Source organism: Callorhinchus milii, unplaced genomic scaffold, assembly GCF_018977255.1.
Source record: "Callorhinchus milii isolate IMCB2004 unplaced genomic scaffold, IMCB_Cmil_1.0 Scaffold21, whole genome shotgun sequence".
In the NCBI taxonomy this organism is placed as follows: Eukaryota; Metazoa; Chordata; class Chondrichthyes; order Chimaeriformes; family Callorhinchidae; genus Callorhinchus; species Callorhinchus milii.
Genome location: NW_024704762.1, coordinates 928,090 through 955,238, shown reverse-complemented (window position 1 = coordinate 955,238; position 27,149 = coordinate 928,090). Strand labels below are relative to the sequence as shown.

The following is a 27,149-nucleotide window of genomic DNA, read 5'->3' as shown; positions in this document are numbered from 1 at the left end:
TATTTCCAAACCAAAAAGCTGTCAATGCTGTACTATGTGGATGTCTAACCCGGCCATCTTACCTCTTCCTCCTTAGATCATAAGAAATGCTTGATGATAAAAGACCAAGGTTCATCTAGTTCACCTTCCACCTTTCTGGCTGAACAACTCTATATGCTCCCCCTGTGGTGACATCATCCGCAGACATGGGGTTAACTTCCACATGTATGCGGATGACACCCAACTCTACCTTTCCTCCTCTACCCTCAACTCCACGACCCCTGATGTCCTGACAGCTGTCTGTCCGACATCGAGTCCTGGACGAGAGACGACTTTCTTCAGCTCAACGTGTGCAAAACTGAGGCCCTCCTGATTGGCTCCATCAGCGCCTCCGCACCTCAGGCACTGACAGCATCAGCATCCAAGGCCGCACTCTCCACCTCTCAAAGCCGGTCAAGAACCTCGGGGTTCTGTTCGACCCTGAGCTGTCCTTTCTTCCTCATATTCGAACACAACTGGCACCGCCTTCCATCATCTCCGGAACATCGCCAGACTACGGCACTACCTCACACGGCTGAAACTCTGGTCCACGCCTTTATCACCTCAAGGCTGGACTATGGGAACTCTCTCCTCGCCGGCCTTCCCGGCACCTCCTTCCACACTGCAGGTCATCCAGAACTCTGCAGCTCATGTACTATCCCGCACCAGGCTTCGCGCCCACATCACTCCCACCCTCGCTCGCCTCCACTGCTCCCCATCCCCCAGAGGATCGAATTCAAGATTCTCACCCTCACCTACAAGGCCATTCACGGCCTCGCTCCCTCCTACCTCTCCGACCTACTGTCCCCCTACCTACCTGCCCGTACCCTCCGTTCCTCTGGCTCCAGTCTGCTCCACATCCCCCGCCCCAACCGCCCTACCAGCGGTGGTCGGACCTTCAGCCTCTCAGCCCCGAGGCTCTGGAACTCCATCCCCCAGTGCCTTCGCCGCCTCCCCCCTTTCCTCCTTCAAGGTCGGTCTGAAGACCTTTCTCTTTGACCGTGCCTTCAGCTCCCCTCTCGACTCTCTACCCCTTCCTCGCTCCTTCCTTCCCCTCACCATTTCCCCCCAAGGCTCGGGTCCTGACCCAACTGTCCAGTGCCTTGGGACATCCTCCCGACGTGAAGGCGCTCTATAAATGGAATCTTCTTGTTGTTGTATGTACTATATCCCATAATGTTATTTCCTAACAGAAAACTATCCTGTATTTGAAAGAATCAATACTTCCTGCTTCAACCATTTCCCTAGGGAGCCTGTTTCACAGAAGTAGTGTTCACTGAAACAGTGTTTGTGTAGATTAATTCTGAATTTACCCCCTTCAAGCGCAGGCCGTGTCCTCTGGTTCTACTATTCTGGACAAGTTGAAACAGTCTATTATGATCTATAGTGTTTTGCCCCTTTAGAATCTTAAAGGCAGCAATCATGTCGCCTCTCAATCTTCTCTTTTCCAGGGGGATCATGCCCAATTTACTTAGTCACTCCTCATAGTCCAATCCCTTTATTCCCTCAATCATTCTGGTTGCCCTCCTCTGTATCTTCCCGATTTCTCCAATATCCTTTTTGTACTGTGGCGACCAGAACTGTAGTCTCTAAGATGGTCTCACCAATGATATATACAGTGGCAGGATTACCCCACTGTTTCGACTGCTGTTGATCTTTTGATACATCCCAACATCTGGTTTGCTTTACTCACAGCCACAGAGCATTGTTGGGAGAGCTTCAATCTATTGTCAATCAGGATCCCCAGGTCCTTTTCATTTTCCATACATATTATTTTCCTTCTGTTCAAATAATAACCCCTTCCAGGATTTTTTGTCCCCATGTGAAGTACTTTACATTCCTCCACATTGAATTTAATTTGCCACCGATCTGCCCAATTCCCAAGTATGTTCAAATCCTCCTCTAACCTATTCACCTTCACAACCTATCACCTTCATTAGCTTGGTGTCATCTACAAACTTAGCCACTCTACTTGTGACTCCTAGTTCCAGATCATTTATAAAAATATTAAGAAAAAAGGTCTAAAACAGATCCCTGTGGAACTCCACTGGTAACATTTTCCCTTGGCAGAGCTTGTTTCCGAGTGGCAGTTTGGGGATTGCACAATTGTCACTTGGTTCTTTCAAATGAGTTAATTGAAAGTGAAGTACTCGGGCTCTTTTTCATCCTAACCCAGTTCTTACACCAGTCTTACTCCTGATTCAGATCATACTTGCATTTGCTGTAGCACCTTATCATGTCAAGACGTCTCAAAGCACAGAATATATTGTAAAGTGTCGTTACTGTGTTTTGTGGGCGAAATGCGTTAGCCAATTGCAAGATAGCAGTGTCGGATGAAGAGTCGTAGATTGAGTGACCAAATTATTTTTTTGCTCGTAACATCAGCTGATACATGGAGGAGGTAAGAGTTTAAACACTGACACAATTTGCCAATTTTAGTTGAGCTGAATGGCCCGGTTCTGTTTCACTCTGCAATTCTCGCTAACCTATTATCAGCTGTGTATGGTGGTGTGACTTTCTCACCAGCAGCAATACAAATGTACATTTATCCAGTCCTTTCCCAGCAGGACATCCTGAGAGACTGAAAGCAGCAGCATCACTCACAGCCTTTCTCACAGACGAGGGTAAGCTTTCTCAACCCAAACAACTGCAGGGAGAGTCGTCAAAGTGTCCTTAATTCATCACTTTCATCATAGTTAATGCATCTTCATTGTTTGTGCTGACAGATGGGCTGTAGAGCAGAGCCAATACTTTGAGGAGTCTCTTTAACCAGAAAGTCACATCTACAGCTGGAAATTACAGACAACAGCAATAATTCTGAAAAACTTTTATTTGTAATTTTATACAATTTAATCCTTCTTTGCAGCTGCTTTTCTCATTGCAGCCAGGATGTTGCTGAGTTCTTCTCGCTTTCTCTTGGCACGAATGTGAGTACCAACCTGGGGAGAGAACGGCACCAATTAGGGACATGGAGATTTATCACCCAAAGTCACTAACCCGGACACAGTGAAGCTTGGTCTGTACTTGGGTGATCAGTGAAGTAACATTTAGTTTGTGTATCTTCAGTTTGAACTAGCAGCCTCCACCACATCACAGTCCCCCATTTTGCCCCCGCTCAGCACATCCTGCAGAAGCTATTCGCAACCTCTAGTGCTGATCGTATCACACTCCAATCCATTTTGAAACTTGAGGTTGACTTGAAATATTGAAGCATATTTGATTCACCGTTACTGCAGCTGACAGAATTCCACATGATCTGCTTGTTTTATTGCTTCCAAAAATCCCAACCCTCTCGGAGCTGGATAAAAACATGACAGGTGAGGGTCTGTGTAAAAGGGCGGCCTTTGGCTGAGGCTGTGCCATGGGCAAGTTCCCAGAAATCAGGGCAGTTGTTCACCATATACAACACTCTTAAGATTTACAAAGAATGTATAGGAGGGAGCACGGAAACAGGCCGCTCAGCCCAAACAATCCGTGCCAGTGTTTAAATTCCACACAAGTCTTCAACCATTCCTTACTCCCTTCCATTCTCCTCTTTGTCTTTCCAATTATCTGTTTAACCTCTTTGCTGTATTGAGCTGTCTTGTATTAAGTTTGCTGTATTTCCTCTCTGTTGGCTACTCTGTATTTTTCAAATGTTTTTTTCTTTAGCTGCAGTTTTGTTTTCACCTCCTTATTCATCCATGGCATCCCATTATTAGCTAAGCTTCCCTTATTTCTTAATGGAATATATATCTTCGGCACCTTTTGTATTTCACGCTTTATCTTCCATTGTTGTTCAACATCTTTGCCAATTTCTACCTCGGCCAGTTCATTCCTCAAAGCATCATAATTAGCTTTTTTTTCCAATCAAGGGTTACCCCGATCTGCTCTCCCACAATGACACCCTGACCAACCTTGGCTCATTGAACATAACTAGGCTGAGCAGCAGTTCTCTTGTTGGCAGTTTCTACATATTGGTCTTATAACAGGTTTTTGATTTCACACTAAATATGGAGAATGGTTGTACTGGAGAATCTCATGTAATAATAATAATAATAATGTATTACTAGAAAACAAAAGCACTCAGAGTAAAAGTTTTAGGTGAAGAGCCAACAGCAAAGCAAATAGATTTCTGGGATTCACAGCAAGAAGTATATACAGTGTAAATAGTTGTAATTAGCACAACTGAGCAGATTGCCTTCAAATGTAGGAGTGATTGGATTGAGGGGTTTAAGAATTTCAAGGGAGTTGACTAAATATTGAGCAACATTTTCCCTGGGGAGTCAAATCAGTTACTAGACAATATGACTTTAAAATAAGGGCAAGAGCCAAGGATGAATTTGCCCAGCACCTTGGGATGTCCTCCTGACGTGAAAGACGATATACAAATGTAATTTGTTGTTGTTGAATTTCTCGGAGCAACAAGAATTTAGAAATTCATCCCAGAAAGGCAGATATGAGATTGAGGGCTTTAAGAAAGATAGGAAGACGCCTTGGAAGCAAAAATATTGAAATGGAGAAGTGGCATGAGGTGAGGTAGCAGCACCTGATAACATGGTGGCGCACACTTTGTGGCCTCCCCCCATTACAATATCCCTGTTGCGAGCTTGGAAGTTCTCAGAATTCCTGCATTTATTAATGATTGTTAAGATGGGAGGGGCTTCAGAAGTCTACGGAAATATCTCTACTGTCACTCGTGACATGACTGACAGGAAAAGCAAAAGCAGAGCTTAGGCCAAATATTTCCCAAAGTTGTGGGGATGTTGAATAAATAATAATAATCCTTGCATTTGATATAGCGCTTTTCACGTCGGGAGGATGTCCCAAAGCGCTTCACAGAACATACTGTAAAGTGAATTGACTGTATATTTGTGGGCAAACGCGGCAGCCAATTGCGCACAGCAATGTCCCACAAACAGTCGTAGATTGAAAATGACCAATTTATTATTGTTTTGTTTTGTAACGATTATTATTAGGCTCTGTGTGGAGTAAGGAAACTTGCCCAAGGAATTGAACTCAGGTCTCTCACTTGCAAAGCGAGTGCTCTAACCACTGAGCTACAGGACTCCACCAACATGTGACAGTAAAGGCCCTCCTCAGCGCAATGCTATAATTTTCGTACCAATATGCGCTTCTTGACCAGTGTTCTAACCACTGAGCTACAGGACTCCTAATGTAAGATGTTAAGAATCCATTGTGAGTTTCAAGAGGGAAGCAGACAGGCAGATGAGGAATAGAGGGGTGAAAGGGATGTGGGGATAGGACAGTGGGATTGAATGAACACCTTCTCTGAGAGTCGGTGCAGACTCCATGGGCTGAATGGCCTCATTCTGTCCTGCACGTTTCTATGATTCTAAAGTGACTCCTTCACAATCTCACTGAGTAAAACTACCACCTCACTGCTAAAGCCAAACCTCACCTCACTGCTAAACCCAAATCTGAATAACACTGAGTAGTTAAGGTGTTGAACTGTATGAAAAATCGGTGTTTGTTAGACACGTACCCTCTTCTTGATGAACTTCAGAGCGCGCTTATCTTTGGAAACTTTCAACAATTCCATTGCACGGCGTTCATATGGGGCGAATCCACACACCTCACGGATCAGATCTCGCACAAACTTGCTGTGCTTGGTCAGTTGCTGAGGAAGCAAATACAAACCATCAGTAAGTGAAGAGAAAGCAGACTTTTTTGAGTGACTGCGAAGTATTAGGGCTGTTGTAATGATTTCCGAAACCCTCATTTATTACACATGCTAAAGATGGTACAATACTCTTTGTATTTTTAAAATGTGCAGCTCCTTGAATAAGACCAGAGACCAGAATGCTGGTTACTCACCCCCCTCCTGCGGCTGTGTCTTGGCTTTGTTACATTCTTGGTGACAGGATGACCTTTATGAAGGCCAACGGCCATAGGATACCTGATTGCCATTTCTATAGAGAGAACACAGAGCACTAAGAATGGAAACTCAGCATCTTCCTGAACAATACAATTTATATTTATACCGCTCCTTTCACAGCAGGAAGACGTCTCTAAGCACTTCATATTGCTGCATAGGTGCCCGAGTTGGGGGTGAAAGCCAAGGTAGGTGCAGGGGGGGAAAGATGTTCATTTTGAGACAGGCTTGAAATGAGGGCAGGAAGGGTGAGTTCCAGAGAGCGGAGGCAGAATAGCTGAAAGCCTGACCGCTGATGGTGGGACAGATAAGGCAGGAGACATGAAGCTGGGGCGGGAGCAAAGGGAGCAGCTGGGGTTGTAGTTCAAGGAGGTCACAAAGGTAGTGTGGGTGAGACTGTTGAGATTTAAATGCGAGAATGTGGATTTTGAACTCGATCCAGTGGAGCCAAGTGAGGATGGGGGGATGTTAGGCTCACAGAGCCTGGTGTGCAGAGGATATGGGCGGCAGAATTCTAGATAGTCTGCAACTTGTTAGGGAAGAGCTGGGGAGTCCAGTGAGCAGTGAGGTGTAGTGAAGTCTGGACATGATATATGAGTGGATTAGAGTCCCGTTAGCTTGAGATGAGAGGCAGAGGTGGAGGCAGACAATGTTTTGGAGGTGAGGGAAAGCTGAGATGTGGGATTTGAATCAAACACGACACTGAGGTTCTGCACCAGCTCCACAGTGGAGTATAAATCTGTGAACATGCGCCTGAGGTGAAACTGCACTGACAGAAGCCAAGCAGAACAGCCTCTGTGTTGAGGCTGCAAAAAGTATCACACATACACTATATTGGTCCTTAAAATGTTAATACAAACTGCCAATGTCCCATAACAAGTATCCATAGTTTCCAAACAAATACATCTAAAGTCTGTTTAAACATTTGTCTTTTTTGGTCAGTCACATGCTTAAGAATATCCATATATGTATACCAGTATATGTACACCAGAGGAGAATCCAACACATGGATTCTCCTCCGACTGAAACTGAATGCTCACTTTCTCTTGCTTACCCAAATCTGAGTGTTAGACAAAGCTTGGGGACCGCAGAATGTGCAGTGGAGTGTTGCTGGGTTCTAATCAGATAAAATTATATAGCTTGCTGTTGACAGTACTGTCTCAAAAGCTTCAAGTTGCCCCCCCACCCATCCAGGTTGCTTCTCCAGCTAGAACCATCCTAGCCATTAGGGCTTTGGTTCGCAGGGTTAAGAGGAGACAATTTGTAAGAATCCCCGCTGCCCCTGATGAGCCAGGCTGGCCGCTCCGCCAGTCAGCAGTGCCCTGGACCAGCCTGGCTCAGGAAGCGGACCTACCCAGACAACTCAGCTCCCAGTGACCCCACATACCCCGCCCCCACTCCCACAGCAAACACTTCCTTTGGAAGCCTGTACAGTCCTGGCAATTCCTGGAGACCCCCACCCTTTCCCATGGAGACCCCACCCTTTCCCAATACACTGTACTACACTAAGACGCACTGTGCTATGGGCCGGGACACCCCGGGGCTGGGCCTCAGTGACCGGGTGAAGAGCGAGCTCGAGCCGCTGGTCCTCGCTCTTCTTTTTTTAAGGAGGGAAGCAGCACCAGCTCCTGTTTGTCCCCCCGGGAGGCTCGGCTGCTATTCCGAATTCAGTGCCTCGGGTGACGTTGACCCAGAGCCCGGGGTGAGGAGGGGCTCCAGGCCCCCCCGCCGCACAGGCCCCGCCGCAGCAGCAACTGCTAAATATCCCCGAAAGCTGACACAAAACCCAGGAAATGATCCCCCCGCGCGGTGGGCGGGACGGCGCCGCTCCTGTTGCCGGGCAGTGAGAGCCTCCCGCCCGCGAGATGCCGGCGATACCCGACGGATTGCGCGACGGTCGCCTCTTACCCGCTTCTCTCCAATGGCGGTCAGACCGGAAGGACCCGGCCGCGCGGAATGCTGGGACACCAGGGCTTCCGCCGAGGCCGCGCTGGTCACGTGCCGGGCGCCATGTTGGAGGGGACGGGGCTGCCGCCGCGGAGCCGCACTCCCCCATTGGGTCAACGTTAACGTGTTTCTCAATTGTGCTTTAAGATGTTTCGTGTTTCACCCACAAAATACAGTCAATTCGCTTTACAGTGTATCCTGTGAAGCGCTTTCAGACGTCTCGAAGACGTGATGAGGCGCTGTATCAAATGCAAAGATTACCATTCTTCCTCACTTGAAGATTGTCTACAAATACACAGTCACTACACTTTGCAGGACATCCCAGGAAGTTGGCCTGAGGTGAAAGGAGCTTCAGCAAATGCAAGGATTATTATTTATGTTTGACTGCACCGCAGGCTCGTCATCCCGTAAAAACCTCACCTAAAGGGTCATTCTTTATTGTGTGAGGACAGAACATCAGTGGACCTGAGGTCACAGCTGGAGGAGGAGATTTGTTTGTTGACCATATACATAATAAGAAGAACATAAGAATTAGGAGCAGGAGTCGGCCATTCGGCCCCTCGAGCCCTGCCCCGCCATTCGATAAGATCATGGCTGATCTTCAGACCCAACTCTAATTACCTGCTCTATCCCCATATCCCCTAATCCCTCTTTTTTTTTAAATCTATCAGTCTCAGCCTTGAAGATGTTCAAGGACTGACATCTACAGCCTTCTGGGGGAGTGAACTCCATAAATTCACTACCCTCTGAGTGAAGAAATGTTTCCTCAACTCTGTCTAAAAGGCTGACCCTTAATTTTAAGACTGACCCCTGGTTATAGATTCTCCTACCAGGGGAAACAGACCCTCTGTGTCTACTTTAATCCTTGCATTTGCAAGGGTTAGGGTTAAGGTTAGGGTTAGGGTTTTTAAGGATAGGAGTAATGACTGCCATTCTTAAAGGGCTGGGAACGGAGCCAATGGACAGGGAGAGGTTTATGATGTCTGAGTAGAGGGGCAAGGAAGTGGAGCTGGGAGGTAAGGAGAGGGGTTGGGATGCGGTCGAGGAAGTCAAGTTTCATAAAACATTGCATAAACTCAAGATGTCTTAAGATGTCCTAGCGCTTTGGGACGTCCTCCTGACATGAAAGGCACTCTGTAAATGTAATTTTGTTGTTGTTATTGATGTCTGTTGAATTAATGCCGGAGGGTAGGATCAGAAACAGTTTGAAAGAGATACTATACAAGAAAGAAACAAGTGATTATGAAGGATTCAATAAGGTAACATTGATAGGCTGTTTCACCTTATTGGCCAGTCCAATTATGTTATGTTTAGGGCCAATAGAAAATTGCTGAAATATTTCCCCAAAATTGCAGGGAAATTTGTCTGCAACAGTGATTGAGGGTGTGAGGCTGAGCCAGGCTGACACACAGACACATACACACAAAGCGTAGTAATTGAGGGCGATACCTGTCAACCTCATCCACCCTTCCTTCCGAAGGACTTACACATTCGATCCTGAACAACAGGTGTACTCAAAACGTAGTGTTGAAATCAAAATTTATTGCAAGCAACATGATCAGGATAAACAAATGTAAGGATAGCATCAGGATTCTCTGACTGTTCTGCTCCCCTCTGCTCCTACAGTCTCCTACATTCTCGCTTCATCTCCCAGTGATTACTCAAAATTCTGATCCTTATATCCTAAAACTATCCTAAACTTGTTTTCTGCAGAAACCTGAGAACCTCATGAACTGATTGCTACAATGCCGGCTTTTTGCCAAGGACCTCTTCATCTTTTTCCTTGAGCCTCCGTAACTTCCTCTGGGTGCCTTGTATGAATGCTATGGCCAACAGGCATGGCTTTTCTCTGTGTCTACTGCGGTTAACTGTTGCATTGCCAATACATCTGACAATAACCCCTGCACCAGGCTGACAAACACACACGCGCACGCACGCAGACACACACGCACAGTGATTGAGGGTGATACCCACTGTCCCAGGCTGACACACACACACACAAACAGATTGAAGGTGCTGTCCATTACACCAGGCTGTACTCACGTCTTTAGAGAGGGGGTCGCGAGGTTCGGGGGGAGCAGAGTTCCTCCTGGCTTGGAGGAGAGTGATCTTGCTGAAAAAGTTGCTCAAAGTGCTATTGCACAATCTGAACAACACGGGATCACAAGGTCAGTGCCTTGTGATAAAGACCCTTCAGTCCATTTGATTTCATCCTTATTTACAGGATACACTGTAAAGTGTAGTGACTGTGTGTCTGAGTAAAGAAAAATGTCCTCGCAATCAGTATTTTCAATGATATTTTGAGGTGAAGGGCAGCTTCAGGGCTCGAGAAGGAAATACATCATCAAAATAGATAGAAAACCCTCCACTTAAATATACTCCTCCCCATCATTAACAAAGTCACAAACATTCTCTCTTTCTCTGCTGTACTCTGAGATAGAGCTCAGAGAAGGTAGGAAGCTTTGAATCATAGAATATAGCACAGAAGGAGGCCATTCAGCCCATGGTGCCTGTGCACGCTCTTTGGAAGAGCTGCCCAATCAGCCCCACTCCCCCGCTCTTTCCCCATATCTTTGCAAACTTTTCCTTTTTAGGTACCTCTCCAATTCCCTTTTGAAAGTTGTTATTGAATCTGTGTCCCCCACCCGTTCAGGCCGTGCATTCCAGACCGCAACAACTCTTTGTGTAAAACAATGTCTCCTCATCTCCCCTCTGGTTCTTTTGGCAATTATCTTAAATCTATATTCTTGTAGATAGGAAGAACCTGCCAGTGGAAACAGCTTCGCCCTATCTACACTATCAAAATCCCTCATAATCTTGAACACCTCTATTATATCTCCCCTTAACCTTCTTTGCTCTTAGGAGAACAATCTCAGCTTCTCTAGTCTCTCCACAAAACTAAAGCCCCTCATTCCTGGTACTATTTTGGTAATCTCCTCAGCACCCTCTCCAAGAATGTTTTACAATAAAGATAAATGCTTTTGGATAATCCACCAGATGGGGCTGTTGAGGTAGAAATATGATAGCCAGTTAAATCAGATCCAATAATTGCGGTGATAATCGGTGTCCTCAGGTTACCGACCCACCCACCAGTGGAAATAGTTTCTCCTTGTTCACCCTATCGAATCCCCTCATAATTTAGAAAACTTCTATTAAGTCTCCTCTTAACCTTCTCTGCTCCAAGGAGAATAACCCTCACTTCTCTCGCCTCTCCTGATCACTGAAGTCCCTCATTCCTGGTACCATCCTGGTCAATCTCCTTTGCACCCTCTCCAATGCCTTGACATCCTTCCTAAAGTGTGGAGCCCAGAACTGAACAGAGTCTGTAGCTGAGGCCTCACCAGTGTTTTATGAAGGTTTATCATAACTTTTATAAAAGGTGAGTGAAGACATTGTTGATTGCAATTGTTGCTGCAGCAAATATCACCATGAATCTGAACCACATGCACTATCCTTGCTGTAACTTAAATTGTTCATAAATTTGTAAGGCAGGACCATATCTGCAAACAAGAAAAAGTAAACTATTTTACATAAAATGGTTTAAGGGTATTTGCAGTTGTGTCCATTTCATTCCTCCTTCAAGCTATTTCCAATTATAAAGATGTAACAAAAATGATTGCTAATTTTTGGGAATGGACTAAAATAGACTCTAATTCATGGCAATCCTTTCTTATGTTCATGGCCAATAGAAAATTGCGGAAATATTTGTATAGGGGATTTGTATAGGGAAGGTATTTGTGTAGGGGAGGTGGTGTGTGTAAGGGAAGGTGTGTGTGTAGGTGAGGGTGTGTGTGTGTAGGTGAGGGTGTGTATGCAGGGGAGGATGTGTGTGTTGGGAAGGGTGTGTGTGTAGTGTTTAGAAGGTGGGGGTGGGGGTGGAAGTGGTGAAGCAGAGGGAGGGAGGCGGGGGGGGGGTTCAGGATATTTATGTTTTCTTCAAGTGCTCTGGGACGCTATCCGTTATGTTTTCTTCTCAAATGTTGTATCAGAAAAACATCTGCAAGTTACTGTCTGAGTTGCTTTTCTCGAACCACTGGCTCTTAAAATCTCTCCCCAGTCTAACATAAAGAGCATTCCTGTCTCTGGGAGTGCCTTTGCTTTTCACTGGAAATGATTATTCCACATCAATGTTGAAATGTGAGATTATGTTGCACCTGGCCTCTGTGCTAATAAAACACACTGCTGCAACATGTCCTGTAAATACTACACAACATTGCTGTGTTTATTACATTGTTCTAGGGATTGAGGGTGTCAGAGCTGCTGTTGTCAGGGCTTGTCCCTTCCACCAACTGACATTTCCTGCCCCCTCATTTCCTTTTCTTCTCCAGGCTCAACTATTCCAACTCCCTGTTTGCCTAACTCCCGAGTTTCTCCCACCCAGAATTCTACGGCTCGTGTCCTCTCCCCCACCATGCTCTGTGAGCCTATCAGCCCCACCCTCGCTCGGCTCCACTGGCTCCCCATGCTCCAGCGGATCTAGTTCAACAACAACAGAATTACATTTACACAGCGCCTTTCACATCGGGAGGACTTACTAAGGTGCTGGACAATCATTGTTTCGGACCCAAGCTGGAGGTTGGGGTCGGGGAGGGTGGAGGGCAGGGGTGTAATCAAAGACACGGTTGAAAAGGAGTGTCTTGAGACGGGTCTTGAAGGAGGCAAGGGAGGGGGTGAGGCGGAGGGACTGTGGGATGGAGTTCCAGAGCGTGGGAGCAGAGTGGTTGAAGGCCCGGGCCCCAATGCTGGGGCGAGCGAAGCGGGGAACATGAAGTAGACCGGAGCCCGCAGAGTGGAGGGAGCGAGCAGGATGATAGGGAGTTAGGAGGTAGCAGAGGTAGAGGGGAGCGAGGCCATGGTGAAGGTGAGGACCAAAATCTTGAACTGTATTCTCTGTGTGATGGGAAGCCAGTGGAGTTGGGCAAGGATTGGAGTGGTAGGGTCATGGAGCTTGGTGTGGGAGAGGACATGGGTTTCAGAGTTCTGGATGAATTCTGGTTCAAGATACTGATCCTCACTTTCAAAGCTCTCCATAGCCTCTCCCCAACCTAACTCTGTGACCTCCTGTAACCCTACTACCCACCCGCCTCTCCCTATGCTCAGCAAACACTGGCTTGAATATCCCCCGCCCGACCCATCCACCATCGGTGAACTTTCAGCCATTCTGCCCCTGATCTCTGGGACTCCATCCCACAGTCCTTCTAACTCATCCCTTCCCTCTCCACCTTAAAGGCAGCCTTAATATGTATTGGCCACTTTAAGGCACATCTTTTTAACTAGGCTTTCAGTAATTTTTCCCCCTCCCCCTGCCTCGGCTCCCAGTTAGCTGTGCAAAGTGCTTTGAGGTATCCTCCTTTTGTTGAATGCTGACCCATGCTGGATCTGGGGCTGTTGGTGTTCGGGTATGTGAGTAATGGTGTTGGGTCTGTGGGTGTTGGGGTTTGGGTCTATGGGTGTTGGGTCTGTGGGTTTTGGGGTTGGGTCTGTGGGTGTTGGGTCTGTGGGTGTTGGGGTTGGGTCTGTGGGTGTTGGATCTGTGGGTGTTGGGTCTGTGGGTGCTGGGATACAGATACAGATGTGTCACACAATGGGCTGTATCTACTTTTGTGGTTTATTGGAAGGATTTGAATAAAAGCTTCACTAACTAATACAAAAAACACATCCTCTTTATTTGCCCAAGTAATATTTGAACAAAACAAATAAAAACGTAAAAGAACAACAGTAAGGCGTGTGCTCCCACATTCATTTCATTGGGATGAGATCATTATAATACTTTAAAAAGTACAGCTATTGTTTTTGACCAGAATCGAGATGATCTTCGATGATCAAATGTTAGTTCAGAAATATTTAAAGATAGAAATCGTATGTAGTAAAAAATACAACATAGTTTGCAATTAAATCAGAAATTTCTTCAAAATTATTGGTTTGTTTCAAACAAAAGATGTTGAAATTGTGGTTGGACATTGTACAGTACATTGATTACTCATCTGCTTCCCACAAAGACAGAACCAGATATTAAGGCGTGTTACGCTATCACTTTAAACAAACATTCTTAACATTTTAGACAGTTTCCTTTACAGGGAACCTCATATTTATTACTCAACAAAGGTTTCTTTGTCATAGTATCTTTGCTATCCTTTACAGTAGGTGAAGGCAGCACCAGTTCCTTCAGATAGCTGGTCTCAGTACTCAGGGATTGGAGAGTGGAAAATGAATAATAATCCATTCATTTGATATAATGCCTTATCACGTCTTTGAGATGTCTCAAAGCGCTTCACAGAATATACTGTACAGTGAATAGACTGTATATTTTGTGGGCAAAATGCGGCAGCCAATTGTGCGCAGCACTGTTCTACAAATAGTGGTTGATTGAGTGCCCAATTTTTTTGAAAGGATTATAACCCCCGGAAAGCAATCCACAATTGACTAACAACCGGGTTCCTACTTACTGCTAGGTAAACAGAGGTGTGTGCAGTAAGGAAATTTGCCTAATGTTTTGTCCTGCCCAAGGAATCAAACTCAGGTCCTCTCGGTTGTGAAGCGAGTACTCTAACCACTCAGTTACAGGACTCCACAATTAACCACGGTTCTCGCTCCTCATCAGTTGGAGCTCCCCCCCGACCCACCAAACTGGAAGGTGAGTGTCTGGGTGAGAGAGCGGTAAAGAGTCAAGCTCAGTTGTGAATCTCATTTAAATTTCTTGCCAACACAACTAAGCCATCAAGAGCAACTTTCTTAATGTTTATCCCTAAATAAGAGTTTGGAAAGATCCACCATTCACAGTGACATACACGCAGGAACTTAGTGGCGTTATTAATCATCCTCAGTCACCAATCTGCCAGTGGGATCGGCCTCCCTTGTAATTTACATACAGAATATTTGGGTAACAACATTTTTACAGCTGTGGAGGGAAAATCTGCCAGCAGAAAATTTAAATTCAGACAAACTTTTCTGTAGAATAAGCAACTCACAAGGGATTTGATATCAGTTTTCTCCATGTGTTAGTCAAAACACACAGTCACTATAGTTTACAGTTTAGAGTAAATCCTGTTAAGAGCTTTGAGATATCCTCCCAACTTGAGAATCAAACACAAGAATTATTATGATTGCAGCGTGGCTGGTATTGCACTTGGGGGAAATGTTTACTAGCTAACCCAATTGTTTTAGTGGCTTTTGTTGTTAACAAGCAATAGGAATCCACAGAGATTCCTAAAAAAAACACTCGTCTCCAGTCAGATAAAATAGTGGCTGGCAACATATTCTGAAAATCACATGGGTAATTGAGACTTAAGTGGCAGTACATTCTCTAGTATGCAATTATTACCAACTGTTAAAGCTCTGCACAAAGAACTAGATGATTAGTCTAACCAGTTGCAATGAGGAATCCTCCATTTGACACCTGCTCCACTGAACAATTATGATCATTATCTTCCAGTAAAATCTGCTCCAGTCCTATTGGGTGGATGTGCATTGTTTGATTTATAATCTCAAATCTCAGTGGTTCGCTCATTCAAAATAGATTTTTAGCAAATGCATTTGAAAAAAACATGATCATGTTTGTCATTTTCTCTAAGAATACTATCCAAGGTTATCCAGAATTGTATCAAAGCTGTTACTAATGTTTAAAGAATATGTAAATATTNAAAAAATAAACTCCCTCAACTGGTAAATCCACTGCCAAGAGTGACTCTCGAGAATAGCTCCCAGGTTTCTGGGTTGACTTGTCTGATCTCAGCCAAAGCAACAGTATAGAATTTCACAAATGGAGTTCTGGACTTGGCGCACTTGCCTCGCAAGTGAGAGGACCCAGGTTTGATTCTTTAGGCAAATTTCCTTACTCCACACCTAACAGTAAATAGGAACCCGATTGTCAGTCTTTGGAAACCACATTAATAATAATACTGACATTTGATATCATGCCAGGTAGCTGATAAGGAAAATCTGAGGCTTGCAGAAAAAGCTGCTGGAAGGTGTTAACTGGAGTCAGAGTTTGTAAACTCACGTTCGTACATTCAGCACCTAGAATCCACCTTGATTGGCCTCCACAGAGGTAAACAGCTGCTACTTAAACTCTGCATCTCCAACTAATGGAACCATCGCTCAATGGGAAGGGATGTGTGCCCAAGCTGCGGACAGGAAGATGGTGGCAATGCTCTCACACATTTCGTGCTGAGCTGTGTTGCCCAGCAGTAATCTCACAGGGAGTCCCTGGTACCTACCATCCACCTCAAAGCTGCGGTGTTTTTTGGATGATAAACGGCCAACCAGTGACTATCCTCCTAGAAAATGGCTCTAAGATGATGTGTTTGGCAACGGAATATTGCATTGAAGCCAGCCCCCTGTAGTTCCTGAGCCCAGTGGGTCGACAGTATTCTAGGGCACTGCTGTAACAGCTTATCAGCAGGACTTGGAAAGGCAGACCAGTCATTGGGGGCAGAGAATCCTCCCACTCAGCTCCTGTTAACCCTGCAAGCTAAAGCTCTAACAGGTAGGGTGGTCCTAGTTGGACAAGAAGTGAAAAAGCTTGCAGGTAGCGCTCTCACTGGCAAGCTATGCAGTTTTAGCTGGTTAGATCCAGCAGTTTCCCCAACACACAGCTCTGGGGTTCCCAAGCCTTGGCTCTCGCCAACCTGTGCCAAATATTTTCTGGAATTAGATAAGTAAGATGTGTCCCTCCAGGGAGAGAGCATATTCCATTCCAACAATCTATCTCTGGAATTTCCATGTGTAGATGGGATGCATAGTTTGGATACTCTTAAGCATGGTGATGGTTTTCCAAATGTGTCAAAGCACCCGGCTGATCCCCGAAAAATACTTTCCACATCAGGAGGATGTCTCAAAGTGCTTCATGATATTTACTGTGGAGTCACTGTATTTGTGGGCAAATGTTGAAGTGTTCAAGAAAATATAATGAATAATTTGTTTAAGTTAAGAGCTGTAGACTATGTGTACTTTAATTGCTTGTGTTATAGAATAAACAACAAATTACATTTGTAAAGCACCTTTCACGTCAGGAGGACGTTCCAAGACGCTGGGATATAAAAGGGTGACAAAAAGTTGTGATAAATAATAATCTTTGCATTTACAAGTCATACCGTTACAATGTCTAATAAGTCTTAAAAGAAATGATTGTGTTTAGTAGTAAAGTAGATATCAAGCTTTTTTTGGTCACCCTGTTCTCAAAACAGGAGAACTGAAATTTTACAGCCCATTCGGTGCAGATAAGGCAAATCCCTGAGCAAATCCCTTCCAGATGCATTTTTTAAAAATGATGATCTCCGAGCCTGGGTTGGCTGCCCGCGATGACGCCCACTGTACAGCATTACCCTCCTGTGAGGACTCCCGGCCCAGCAGCCGCGCCCTTGGCCGCCCGCCAGCGAGGGGCCGCGCATTGGCGCTAAGATTCAAATTTCGCGCCTCAGGCTCCGCCTCCTCAACCTAACCTGCTGGCAGTGACGTCGGACAAGCCCGGGCGTTAAGCCTGGCGGACGCCAACCAATCAGCGTCCTAAGCACGTTAGGTTGCTCGGTTGACGCAGTGCTCGCCGGGAATTGTAGTTTGCGGTTTCTCGCGCTGGTCTCCGAGGCGGATCCGCCCCGACACACAGTGGAGGAAAAGCGACTCTGAGTCACGCTCCTGACGCTGTAGTCCAGCGGCGGCGGGAGGCGAGGAAGGAGGCAGGTGTGGGAGCGGCGGGGCGGGTGTGAGGTGTCGGGGGGCGGACTACAGGTCCCGGCGGGCCACGCGGGAGGCGCCATCGGTGGCGGTTGGAGACTGGCGGGCACCGGCGCCATTTTCTTCTCATTCAATCCCAAGGCGGCGGTTTCTCGTGGCCGGGAGCTCAGGGACACCGCGGCGGCTTAACGCGGAGAGATCGCGCCTGAGTGTCGAGTCGATTGAGCAGAGCGGCCTTTTTGTGAGGAGATAGATTCTTGCCGCTTGTAGCCATGGCAGCCACTCCGGTCTCCCAGAAGAGTCGGGCCAGCGCGGCCCACACGCCCCTCAGCCCGACCCGCATCAGCCGCCTGCAGGAGAAAGAGGAGCTGACGAACCTGAACGACCGTCTGGCCGTCTACATCGACAAGGTGCGCTCGCTGGAGGCCGAGAACAGCGTCCTGCAGCTCAAGATCTCCGAGAAGGAGGAGGTGACCACCCGCGAGCTGACCGGCATCAAGTCTATGTACGAGACGGAGCTGGCGGACACCAGGAAGCTGCTGGACGAGACCGCGCGGGACAAGGCCAAGCTGCAGATCGAGCTCGGCAAAACCAAGGCTGAGCTGGAGGAGCTGAGCAAAGGGTAAAGCCCCCTCTCCCCTCTCCCCTCCCGTCACCTCTCCCCACGTGCGTTTGTGAATCGCGGTTGTCACTCCACACGCGGTTACAACTGAGGCGACGCTTTTTTTGTGTGTGTGGAATCTCTTTGCTGTCACTTCCCTCCACAGTCCCTAAAGTTTTGCTTTTTGGTATTGTTATAACTGCAGAACAGTGAGTGAGTGCTCGGACAAGTATGAGCAGTCGAAAGAGAGTTGGCGTGCAATCGTGAAGGGTCCAGATCATGTCTGACTAATGTAGGTTACTTTTGGAGTAGGTCACTAACACGGTGGATAAGGGCGGATTATTTATAAGGGCTTTTTAACGTTTCTCACAAAAGATTATCAACAAAAATGGAAGTGCCCAGAATTGTAGGGAAATAGGAGACCGAGTAGGGATAAAGGCAACATTCCCAGATTGGTCGGTGTGACAAGAGGGTGGTCCCGAGATTCTACACTGGGACCTCAGCTTTTCACCAGATATGTCAATAATTGAGATAAAGGGATAGAGAGCTGAATATCCAAGTGTGCGGACAACACTAAGTTACAAAGGGATATAGACAGATTAATTGAGTGGGCAGGACTATGGCAGATAGAGTTCAATGTGGAGTTATCTAATTTGGATCCGAGAAAGACAAATCAGATGACAGTGTTTTCTTAATAATGAAAGACCTGTGGAGAAGCAAAGAGATTCAGGTGTCCAAATACGCAAATCACTGAAACTAGTGCAAAGTTACAGAAAGCAATCAAAAAAGCTAATGCAGTATTGCCCTTTATTTAAAAGGGTTGGAATACAAAAGCAAGGAATTGATGCTTCAGTGTACATATGCTTGGTCAGACCCCACCTGGAGTGCATTACAAATTAAATTTGTACAGCGCATTTCACATTGGGAGGATACTCCAAGGTGCTATGTAGCACATTCAGTTTTGGGCACTACACCTCAGGAAGGATACATTGGAGGCATACTGCACAGATGAACCAGAATTATACTATGGATGAAAGTGTTAACTTTTGAGGATAGCTTGGATACACCTGGTTGGTATTCCCTGGAGTTCAGAAGGTTGAAGGATGGTCAAATGAAGTCTTTAAAATGATAAAGTGATTCGGCAGGATAGATACTGAGAAACTATTTCCTCAAGTGGGGGAGTCCAAAACAAGGGGCAGAATCTTAAAATTAGAGCACAAGGGGTCGGAAATCTGGAATTCTTCCCCCAAAAGGCTGTGGATGCTGGATCAATAGAATTTTCAAGACTAAGATTGATACATATTTGTAAGTTAAGGATATCAAGGGATATGGAGAAAAGGTGGGTAAACGGAGTTGGAGTAGAGATCAGCCATTATGTGGGGTCTTCTTGGAGCTGAACCAGCTCCAAGGTGACATACTTGGCAATGGAATGTTGAAATCAAGCCAGCCCTCCGTGATAGTCTTGGTAGTCTGGTTCCTGAGCAAGGCAGGTCTGCAGTATTCCAGGGAATCACCAAGCATATGTACACTGAAGCATCAATTACTTGCTTTTGTATTCCAACCCTTTTAAATAAAGGCCAATACTGCATTAGCTTTTTTGATGACAGATCAGCTAGCCCTCGACAGGACCTGGAAGGGCAGACCAGTCACTGGGGGCAGGGAGTCATCCCAATGTGGTCCTGTTAACCTTGCAAGCCAAAACCCTAATGGTGGTCCTAGCATGGAATTCTCAGTTTGGTTTGGATACTCTTAAACTTGTGATGGGTTTCCGTGTGCGTCAGACACCCACCCAGCTGACCAAAAAGAAAGATCAACATGATCTCTATTTTGGTGGAAGAGGCTCGAAGGGTTCCTGTGTTCCTAGAAATTCTCCTAGTCAGCTGTGGAGTCCTTTGGGGTGTCCTCTTGGTGTGAAACACGCTGTAAATTGTTATCCATAGCAGATCAGTTGGCATCTGGTTCATTTGATTGTAAGCAATCGCTTCCTTTGTCTGCCATCGTTGGCCTATCACAAAACTCGATGGGAGTATATTATTCGGAGGTGTTTTATTAAAAGCCAAACCAGCGATTAGAGCTCACAGGGAATTTCCCTTGGAGAGCACAGTGTTTTTTGGAGGGGTATTTATGTCTTAGCATTGGATTGGATTTTTATTGCTTAATATTTGAATTGCTTGATTATCCTGTTATAGATTGGGTCCTTCACAGCTCTTGATATGTGACCTATTTTTCAGTAATTTACAATATGCTAAAACATAGCACTTCAATGTAGTAATAATAATACTTGCATTTGATATAGCGCCTTTTCACGTCTTTGAGACATCTCAAAGTGCTTCACAGAATATATTGTAAAGTGAATTGATGGTATATTTTGTGGGCGAAACACAAATACAGTGGTATTCAGAAATATCTTTGCAACCAAAATATTGACTCAAAATAACATAACTCCTGAATTTGTTTGAAACATAAACGAAAAATAGGCGCGGTCTTTATACTCTAGCTACTTTTCAATGGGCTTTTGCAGTATATTGCTGTGCCAATATAGAGATTGTGGGTGTTCTTTTCTCTCCTGGGGTTCAGAGGTCAACCTGACAAATCCATCCATTTCAGCTCCATTACAGTCACTACACTGTTCAGGAATTACCTGGAAGTACTTTGAGACCTTTGATATAATGAGATGATTTATCAAATACAAAGATTATTTTTATTGGGGATACAATCTTAACATCGAGTAACTAAGCAGTCAACCTGTTAATATTAAGGAAATGTTAGAAGGTACACATGTATTTAAAGCAAAGTGATACAGATCATAATTAATATCTAGCTTTAGGAGTGAGATGCATTAAGTCTGTTTTCTCTGCTGAAGACCTTTCTTTTCGACCGCAGCTTTGGTCCCCTTCCTCCCCCTCCCCCCCCGGCTGGGTCCCAGGATCCGTCACTGTAAAGCGCTCTGAGACGCCGTCCGGCGCGGTGGGCGCTATATAAATCCAAGTTGTTGTTTAAAATAAGTCTAGATTGTTTACATATGGTAGTGTTTGCTACGTTTACTGCTCTTGTTGTCCTTGCAGAAAAAATTAAGCTGATTCTAATCTTGAACCAGTTCTTGTGTTTGGTTGTGAGCCTAATGTAAGAGCGGTTTGCAGAGATTAGGACTGATTATTTCTGGAATGTTGTGGTGCTGAATGAGAATGAACGTAAGTGGTCACTCATTGGGGCAACACTACATGTTACAATCACCAAGTATCACAAAGGTCCCAGGTTTATGTGTACCTGATGATGCTTGTTGGATGCATGATCCTGTTCTCACTCATGTCTATGTACATAAGGATTTCTGTTGGGAGTCAGTAGTTAGAGTACTCACCTCGCAAGCGAGAGGTCCTGGGTTCGATTCCCGGCAGAGCGAAACGTTGGACAAGTTTCCTTACTCCACATGCCTCTGTTTACCTAGTGGTATGTAGGAAACCGGTTGTTAGTCGATTGGTGGATTGCTTTTCTAGGTAATAATTCCTTCAAAATAATTTGGACACTCAATCCACGACTGTTTGTGGGCCTCCGCTGTATGCAATTGGTTGCCGCGTCTCGCCCACAATTCACTTTACAGATTTATAATAATAATATAATAATAATTTATTAATATATTAATAAAATAATATAATAATCCTTCCATAGCGCCTTACGTCTTTGAGGCATCTCAAAGCGCTTGACAGGATATACTGTAAACAGAAATATCTGTATATTTTGTGGGCGCAGTGTCCCACAAACAGTTGTGGATTGAGTCTCTTTTCCCTTAAAAGTTGTGGCTGTGATTCTCTATTTGGAGGGAGTTTCTCAGCCACATTGTGTCCTTAAAATGGCAGATCTGTGTGCTTAGAGCTGAAGAAAGAATGTTCTCAGTGTGCTGTGTAGCATTGTCCAAGCCAATGTTGGTTTGATTTCACATGTGGCAATGTGTTTATTTTCTAGCTATTGCTGAATTATAGGTCTGATTCATGTGGTAGTTTATCCTGGTAAAACCAATTTTATTTAGTCCATATGTTTATAATAAGTGTATAAGCTAAATAATAAAATCAGACATTTTGGGATTCTCGTAGCTGGTTCAGTTGATAGGGTGCTTGTCTTTGTCCAGAAGGTTGTGCATTAAAGCCTAGTGTCTGGGTTTTCAGCTCCATTTAGGTTGACACCAGCACAATACTGAGAGTACTGCGTTGTCAGAGGTGCTGTATTTTGAATGAGATGGCAAACCAGGTGGATTTGCCACCTGCCTGTTCAGGTGGATGTTAACGATCGCATGACACAATTTGTGGCCTGGCCATTGTCATGCACTTCATTGTTGTTGTGGGACCTTGCCTTATGCAAATTGGCTGCCTCCCACATTTGCTTACAGATAACTTGATAACAGCTCCCTGTTAGCAATTCACTTTGAGACATTTGACTTTACAGGTGCTATATTGAATGCAAGGATTATTATATCAATTTTCATCTTTAGTTCTGTGCAACGATTTTTGGAGACCTTGGTGAATTTCTTTTCAATATTGACATTGTACATGTGTTCTTATGCACGAGTGGAACCTGTTTAAGCTCTAGGTAAGTGAAAGGTTACGGAGGCAGCGCTCTATTGTCCATTTTGATTAGCTGTTCTGTGGGATGGTTCTTTGTCTGAAGTGGACTGGTCTGCTCTGTGGTGAGAACAATAGCTAATGGGTGAGGATAGACCTGGGAGGAAAAGGTTGATTGGAATACATCAAGGTTACAATGACATGAATGTTAAATCTTAGAAGTGAGAGTGATGAAGTATAGATTGACTTGTGAATAAATTGGCCACGTTATAGTTTACCAGAAGTGCATGGTATTCCTTTCAGAACTGCTCTTATCACCGGTGGTTTAACATTGTAAATGCACGTTGTTGCCTATAAAAGGTACAAAGAAAAAAGGATTGAGGTTACGATGAAATTATGTGAATAGTTGCATCTGACTGTTAGGATGATTCATGTCGGCATTCAACGCAGTGCCTTTGCTTGGTTGCTCTGTGACTGTGTCGGTATAAAGCTGGTGCCAGCACGCTATTTGCAGGAAGTGGTGAATCTGAATTTAACTTCACATTTCCGTTAATGTTTAAGTACTTTGCGGGCAGGGGGTGGGAGTCAGATTTTAGGATGTTAGCAGGACACCAAGTTTCATCTTTAGTTGCTGAACAACGAATACGGTTGAGCCCTGTGGCAGATTTATTTGCTACAGTTTTTGTACCAGATTTTGAGCAACTGATTGCTTGCTGATGGGCGGCAGAGTGGCCAATTAGTTGCCTCCACCTCCTGCCGTTCACTTGGATAGGACAGGCTGTGAATGCGCTCAGATTGGATGGTTTGAATTAGGAAGGGCGGCTCCAAGCAGGATTCAAATCGCTACAGACTGTTTTGTTTAGAATTTATCTTTCCACTTTGGAGCCCTTCCTGATGCCAAGTACATGAATGTGTAAAAGAAACTAGTTTTACTGACTATTGACACTAAGCTGTCTGTTTTCACCCCCAACCGCTTCATCTATTAGTCGGAGAGCTTTGTTTAGGGTAAATATTCACCTTTAATTGATCATGGTGAATGTTTACAGAGTAATAATCCTTCACACAATGACTTTTCAAGAAAAAGCCAGGTGGCTGAAATCTTAATTTTAAATCAGTTGAACTATTTGTACCATTCAGTGGCACATTTATCCTATGTCAGTGCAGGCAATGGGAGAAATCATTTTGAAAAATAAAACCCAGGAGAAAATAATAATCCTTGCATTTTATATAGAACCTATAATCCAAACATCTCCAAAAGTGCTTCACAGGGTAGTGTAGTGACCAGTGCCCATTGTAGGCAAACAATAGTTGCCAGTTTGCGGAAAGTTCATACAAACATCCATAAGTGAAGAGTTTTTTTTCTGGTGGCTGGGACACGGGTGGGAAAAACTCCCATTTGCTGCCAACTGAGCCAGGCTGACACACAGAATGTGTTTGTTGGGTGTTTAGAAATGAACGCAATCATAGAAAACCTATAATACCTGCATTTGATATAGTGCTTTTCGCATCTTCTAAACGTCTCAAAGTGCTTCACAGGATATATTGTAAAGTGAATTGACTGTACATTTGTGGATGAAATGAGGCAACCAATTGCGCACAGCATGGATTGAGTGACCAAATTATTATTTTTTTTCAGGGATTATTATCCCCAGAAAAGCGATCTGCCAGTCGACTTACTACTAGTAAGGAAACTCCACACGCCTCTTACTTCCAACATTTCGCCCTGCTAGGAATCGAACCAAGGTACTCTTGCTTGTGAGGCGAATGCGCTATCTCCCATAAGGGGCAATGGACATTCAGAAAATCATTGTGCAGTACCATTCAGCGAATTCCCCAAAGTCTTGGAAGAGTCCTCTGGCACTCAGCACCATACAGTTTGCTGACACAAGCCAGTGCATCTTTACCCAAACAAGATAGGGCAAGCATACTGAGATTTTCACTGTCTGTAGATCCTAGTCAATGGTAATGCCATGGTCATCTCGTATTTTGGTCAATAAGCCCCTTCAAACACCTGGCAGTAACCACTGACCTTCCCGCAGCTTTCATGGACAGCCGGAACACAGAAAGGTAAAAGGTCATTTTCAGATCTTGTGATACTAAGTAATTGACTTTTCAGGTGGCAAAGGAGAGATCAAGCTTTTGAGAGAAGTCTTTGTTTCCTTGCTAAAGAGACTGCTGAGGCAGGTTGAGTATATTGGGCAGCAGTATCCAGCTGAGTGCATGTACCATCCACACTTGTGACTAACAGGCGCATTGAGCACACACATCCCCTTGGGAACTTGGATTTTATACCAAACCTTTCATATCAGCAAATTCTTCTGACTTTTCAGTAATTCATACTACTATTGATCACCTATATATAGTATTCTTTTGAGTGAATAGTGTTAAATAGCTCCTGTTTATTTTTTTTCTTTGAACATTCACTTATCAGAAGCAGTGAGTTTCAAACATGTTTTATTTCCATTTTGGTTTACAGTGCATCCTGCAGCATTTAAACTGGGGTGCTTGAAAAAGATTTTGCACATTGTACATTTCTGGCTGTCATATATGTAGTAGGATGCTATGAAAAGATTGTCCTAAGGGGAAGTGGTCTCATTTGGCATTGGCCCTGCCTACAGCTGTGCAGATAATCATTGGCAAAATGCTATATGTGATGGAGAGTTTACAGAAAGAAATGTGCTGGTCATGCAAAGGAGGGACTCCGGAACCCTATGTAGCACAGGAGATAAGAATGACTTATTTTTCCTTCATTTTGTCTGTGAGTAGTCAGCCTGCCACAGTTGTCTGGATGGGTTTTTGTTTGCTTGGCCAGGTGTTTTGATGCATGCGGAAACCCACCCCTCGTCACCTCCGAGTGTCAGAACCAAATGGCACATTCCTTCCATGCATAAGGAAATTCCACTGTATAGTAATGGAATGTGCACTCTCCGTAGTAGGATGCATCCTGCCTATGAATTACCTGAGAGTATGGGTGCAAGTTGGATAAAGCCAAGTCTTGGCATAAGGGGTACTGCTAGAGTTTAACCAGCTTGCCATTGGAAGGATTGTCTGTCAAGTGGTATTTTTTTGACCTTACTGAAGACATTCTTTCTGACCTAAAAGAAAATGTTTTGAGTCAATAACTGCCTATGCGAGAGACCTGGGTTTGATTCCCGGCAGGACGAAACCTTGGGCAAGTTTCCTTACTCCACACGCCTAATTATAATCCCTTAAGAAAAAAATGCAATAAAATTGGTTACTTCAATCCACGACTGTTTGTGGGACACTGCTGTGCGCAATTGGCTGCCGATTTCGCCAGTATACTCTGTGAAGCTCTTTGAGACGTCTAGAAGACGTGAAAAAGCGCTATATGAAATACAAGGTTTATTATTATAAGTGAAGACTACCCTAAATTCAGGATGAGCTATTCTATCGAGGCTCAGTCTGCCTGTTCAGGTATTCAGTGACACTAATTGAAAAAAGAAGTTTCTTCCAGTGCCCTGACCCCTAATACTTCAAATACAATAGATCATTTACTTCATGGTTATTTGTAGGTTATTGTTGTGTCCCATTGGCTCCCGTGTTTGTCTGCAAATACATGGTCACTGCACTTTACAGTTAATCCTGTGTGGGTGAACTTTGAGACAATTGGATGATATGATGATTATTATCAAATGCATGGATTATTATTATGATTAGTTGAGGAATGTAGGCTGAATTACTCTAGAATTCAGTCTACAAATCCATTTGTCCTCCATTAGCGATGAGACATTTGGAAAATCTGTCAAAGTAATGTGAATAGAGGGATGCATCACTGTCTAGGGAGAGGAATTTCCCAGATAAGAAAAATGAATGGATTTTCCTCAACAATGGAGCTAAAGCCTGGGATAATCCGAATCATGTGCATAGGGAGAATTGTTTATGTGGCAGTAAGATAGGGAGTTTTCCCATAGCTTCACCAAGCATTCAGTAGAATCCTAGAAATTTGGAGTGCAGAGAAGCCCATTTGGCCCATCGAGTCTGCATTGGCTAAAATGAGTTCATCCAATTTTTAATTTTTTTTTCCCCATTCACAATAATCCTTGCATTTGAGATAGCTTCTCATCAAGTCGTTGACACATCTCAAATATTGTAATCTGGATATATTGTAAACTGGTGTGACTAATTTTGTGTGAAATGTGGCAGCTAATTTGCACACAACAGTGTCCCACAAACAGCCAAGGAGTGAGTGTCCAATTTTTTTGTGGTGGGGATTGTTGGCCAGGAAAACAGAATAAACTGTCTTCTCTCTTCGAATAGTGTTATGGGATCTTTAACATCTATCTAGGTAGGCAGACTTGGTTTAATGTCTCATCTCAAGTATGGCATCTCCAAAGACAATGCAGTGCTCCCTCAGCATTTCATTGGAATGTCAGCATAGACTATGTGGGTTCCTGATGTGGAGCTTGAATTCTTCTGATTGGGAGAAGAGTGTGCTAGCCAGGCAGACACACATTGGCCTGGT

At 44.6% G+C, this 27,149-nt stretch overlaps 2 protein-coding genes across 2 annotated transcripts in view; one reads left to right on the top strand and one right to left on the bottom strand.

The window, feature by feature from the left end:
• Positions 1 to 2,830: 2,830 nt before the first annotated feature.
• rpl36 (ribosomal protein L36) lies at positions 2,831 to 7,858 on the bottom strand. Its single transcript, XM_007908298.2, has 4 exons — positions 7,802 to 7,858; positions 5,836 to 5,930; positions 5,504 to 5,638; positions 2,831 to 2,957 (listed from the first exon to the last, which is right to left on the bottom strand). The coding sequence occupies exons 2-4, from the start codon at positions 5,926 to 5,928 to the stop codon at positions 2,868 to 2,870; spliced, it is 318 nt and encodes a 105-aa protein (XP_007906489.1). The 5' UTR covers positions 5,929 to 5,930; positions 7,802 to 7,858; the 3' UTR covers positions 2,831 to 2,867.
• A 9,757-nt stretch (positions 7,859 to 17,615) lies between these two features.
• The window catches only part of lmnb2 (lamin B2), a 28,077-nt gene continuing 18,543 nt past the window's right edge, over positions 17,616 to 27,149 (top strand). Inside the window, exon 1 of the mRNA XM_007908299.2 lies at positions 17,616 to 18,134. Within this exon, the coding sequence (XP_007906490.1) occupies positions 17,785 to 18,134 (350 nt within the window). The 5' untranslated portion in view covers positions 17,616 to 17,784. The remainder of the gene's footprint in view (positions 18,135 to 27,149) is intronic.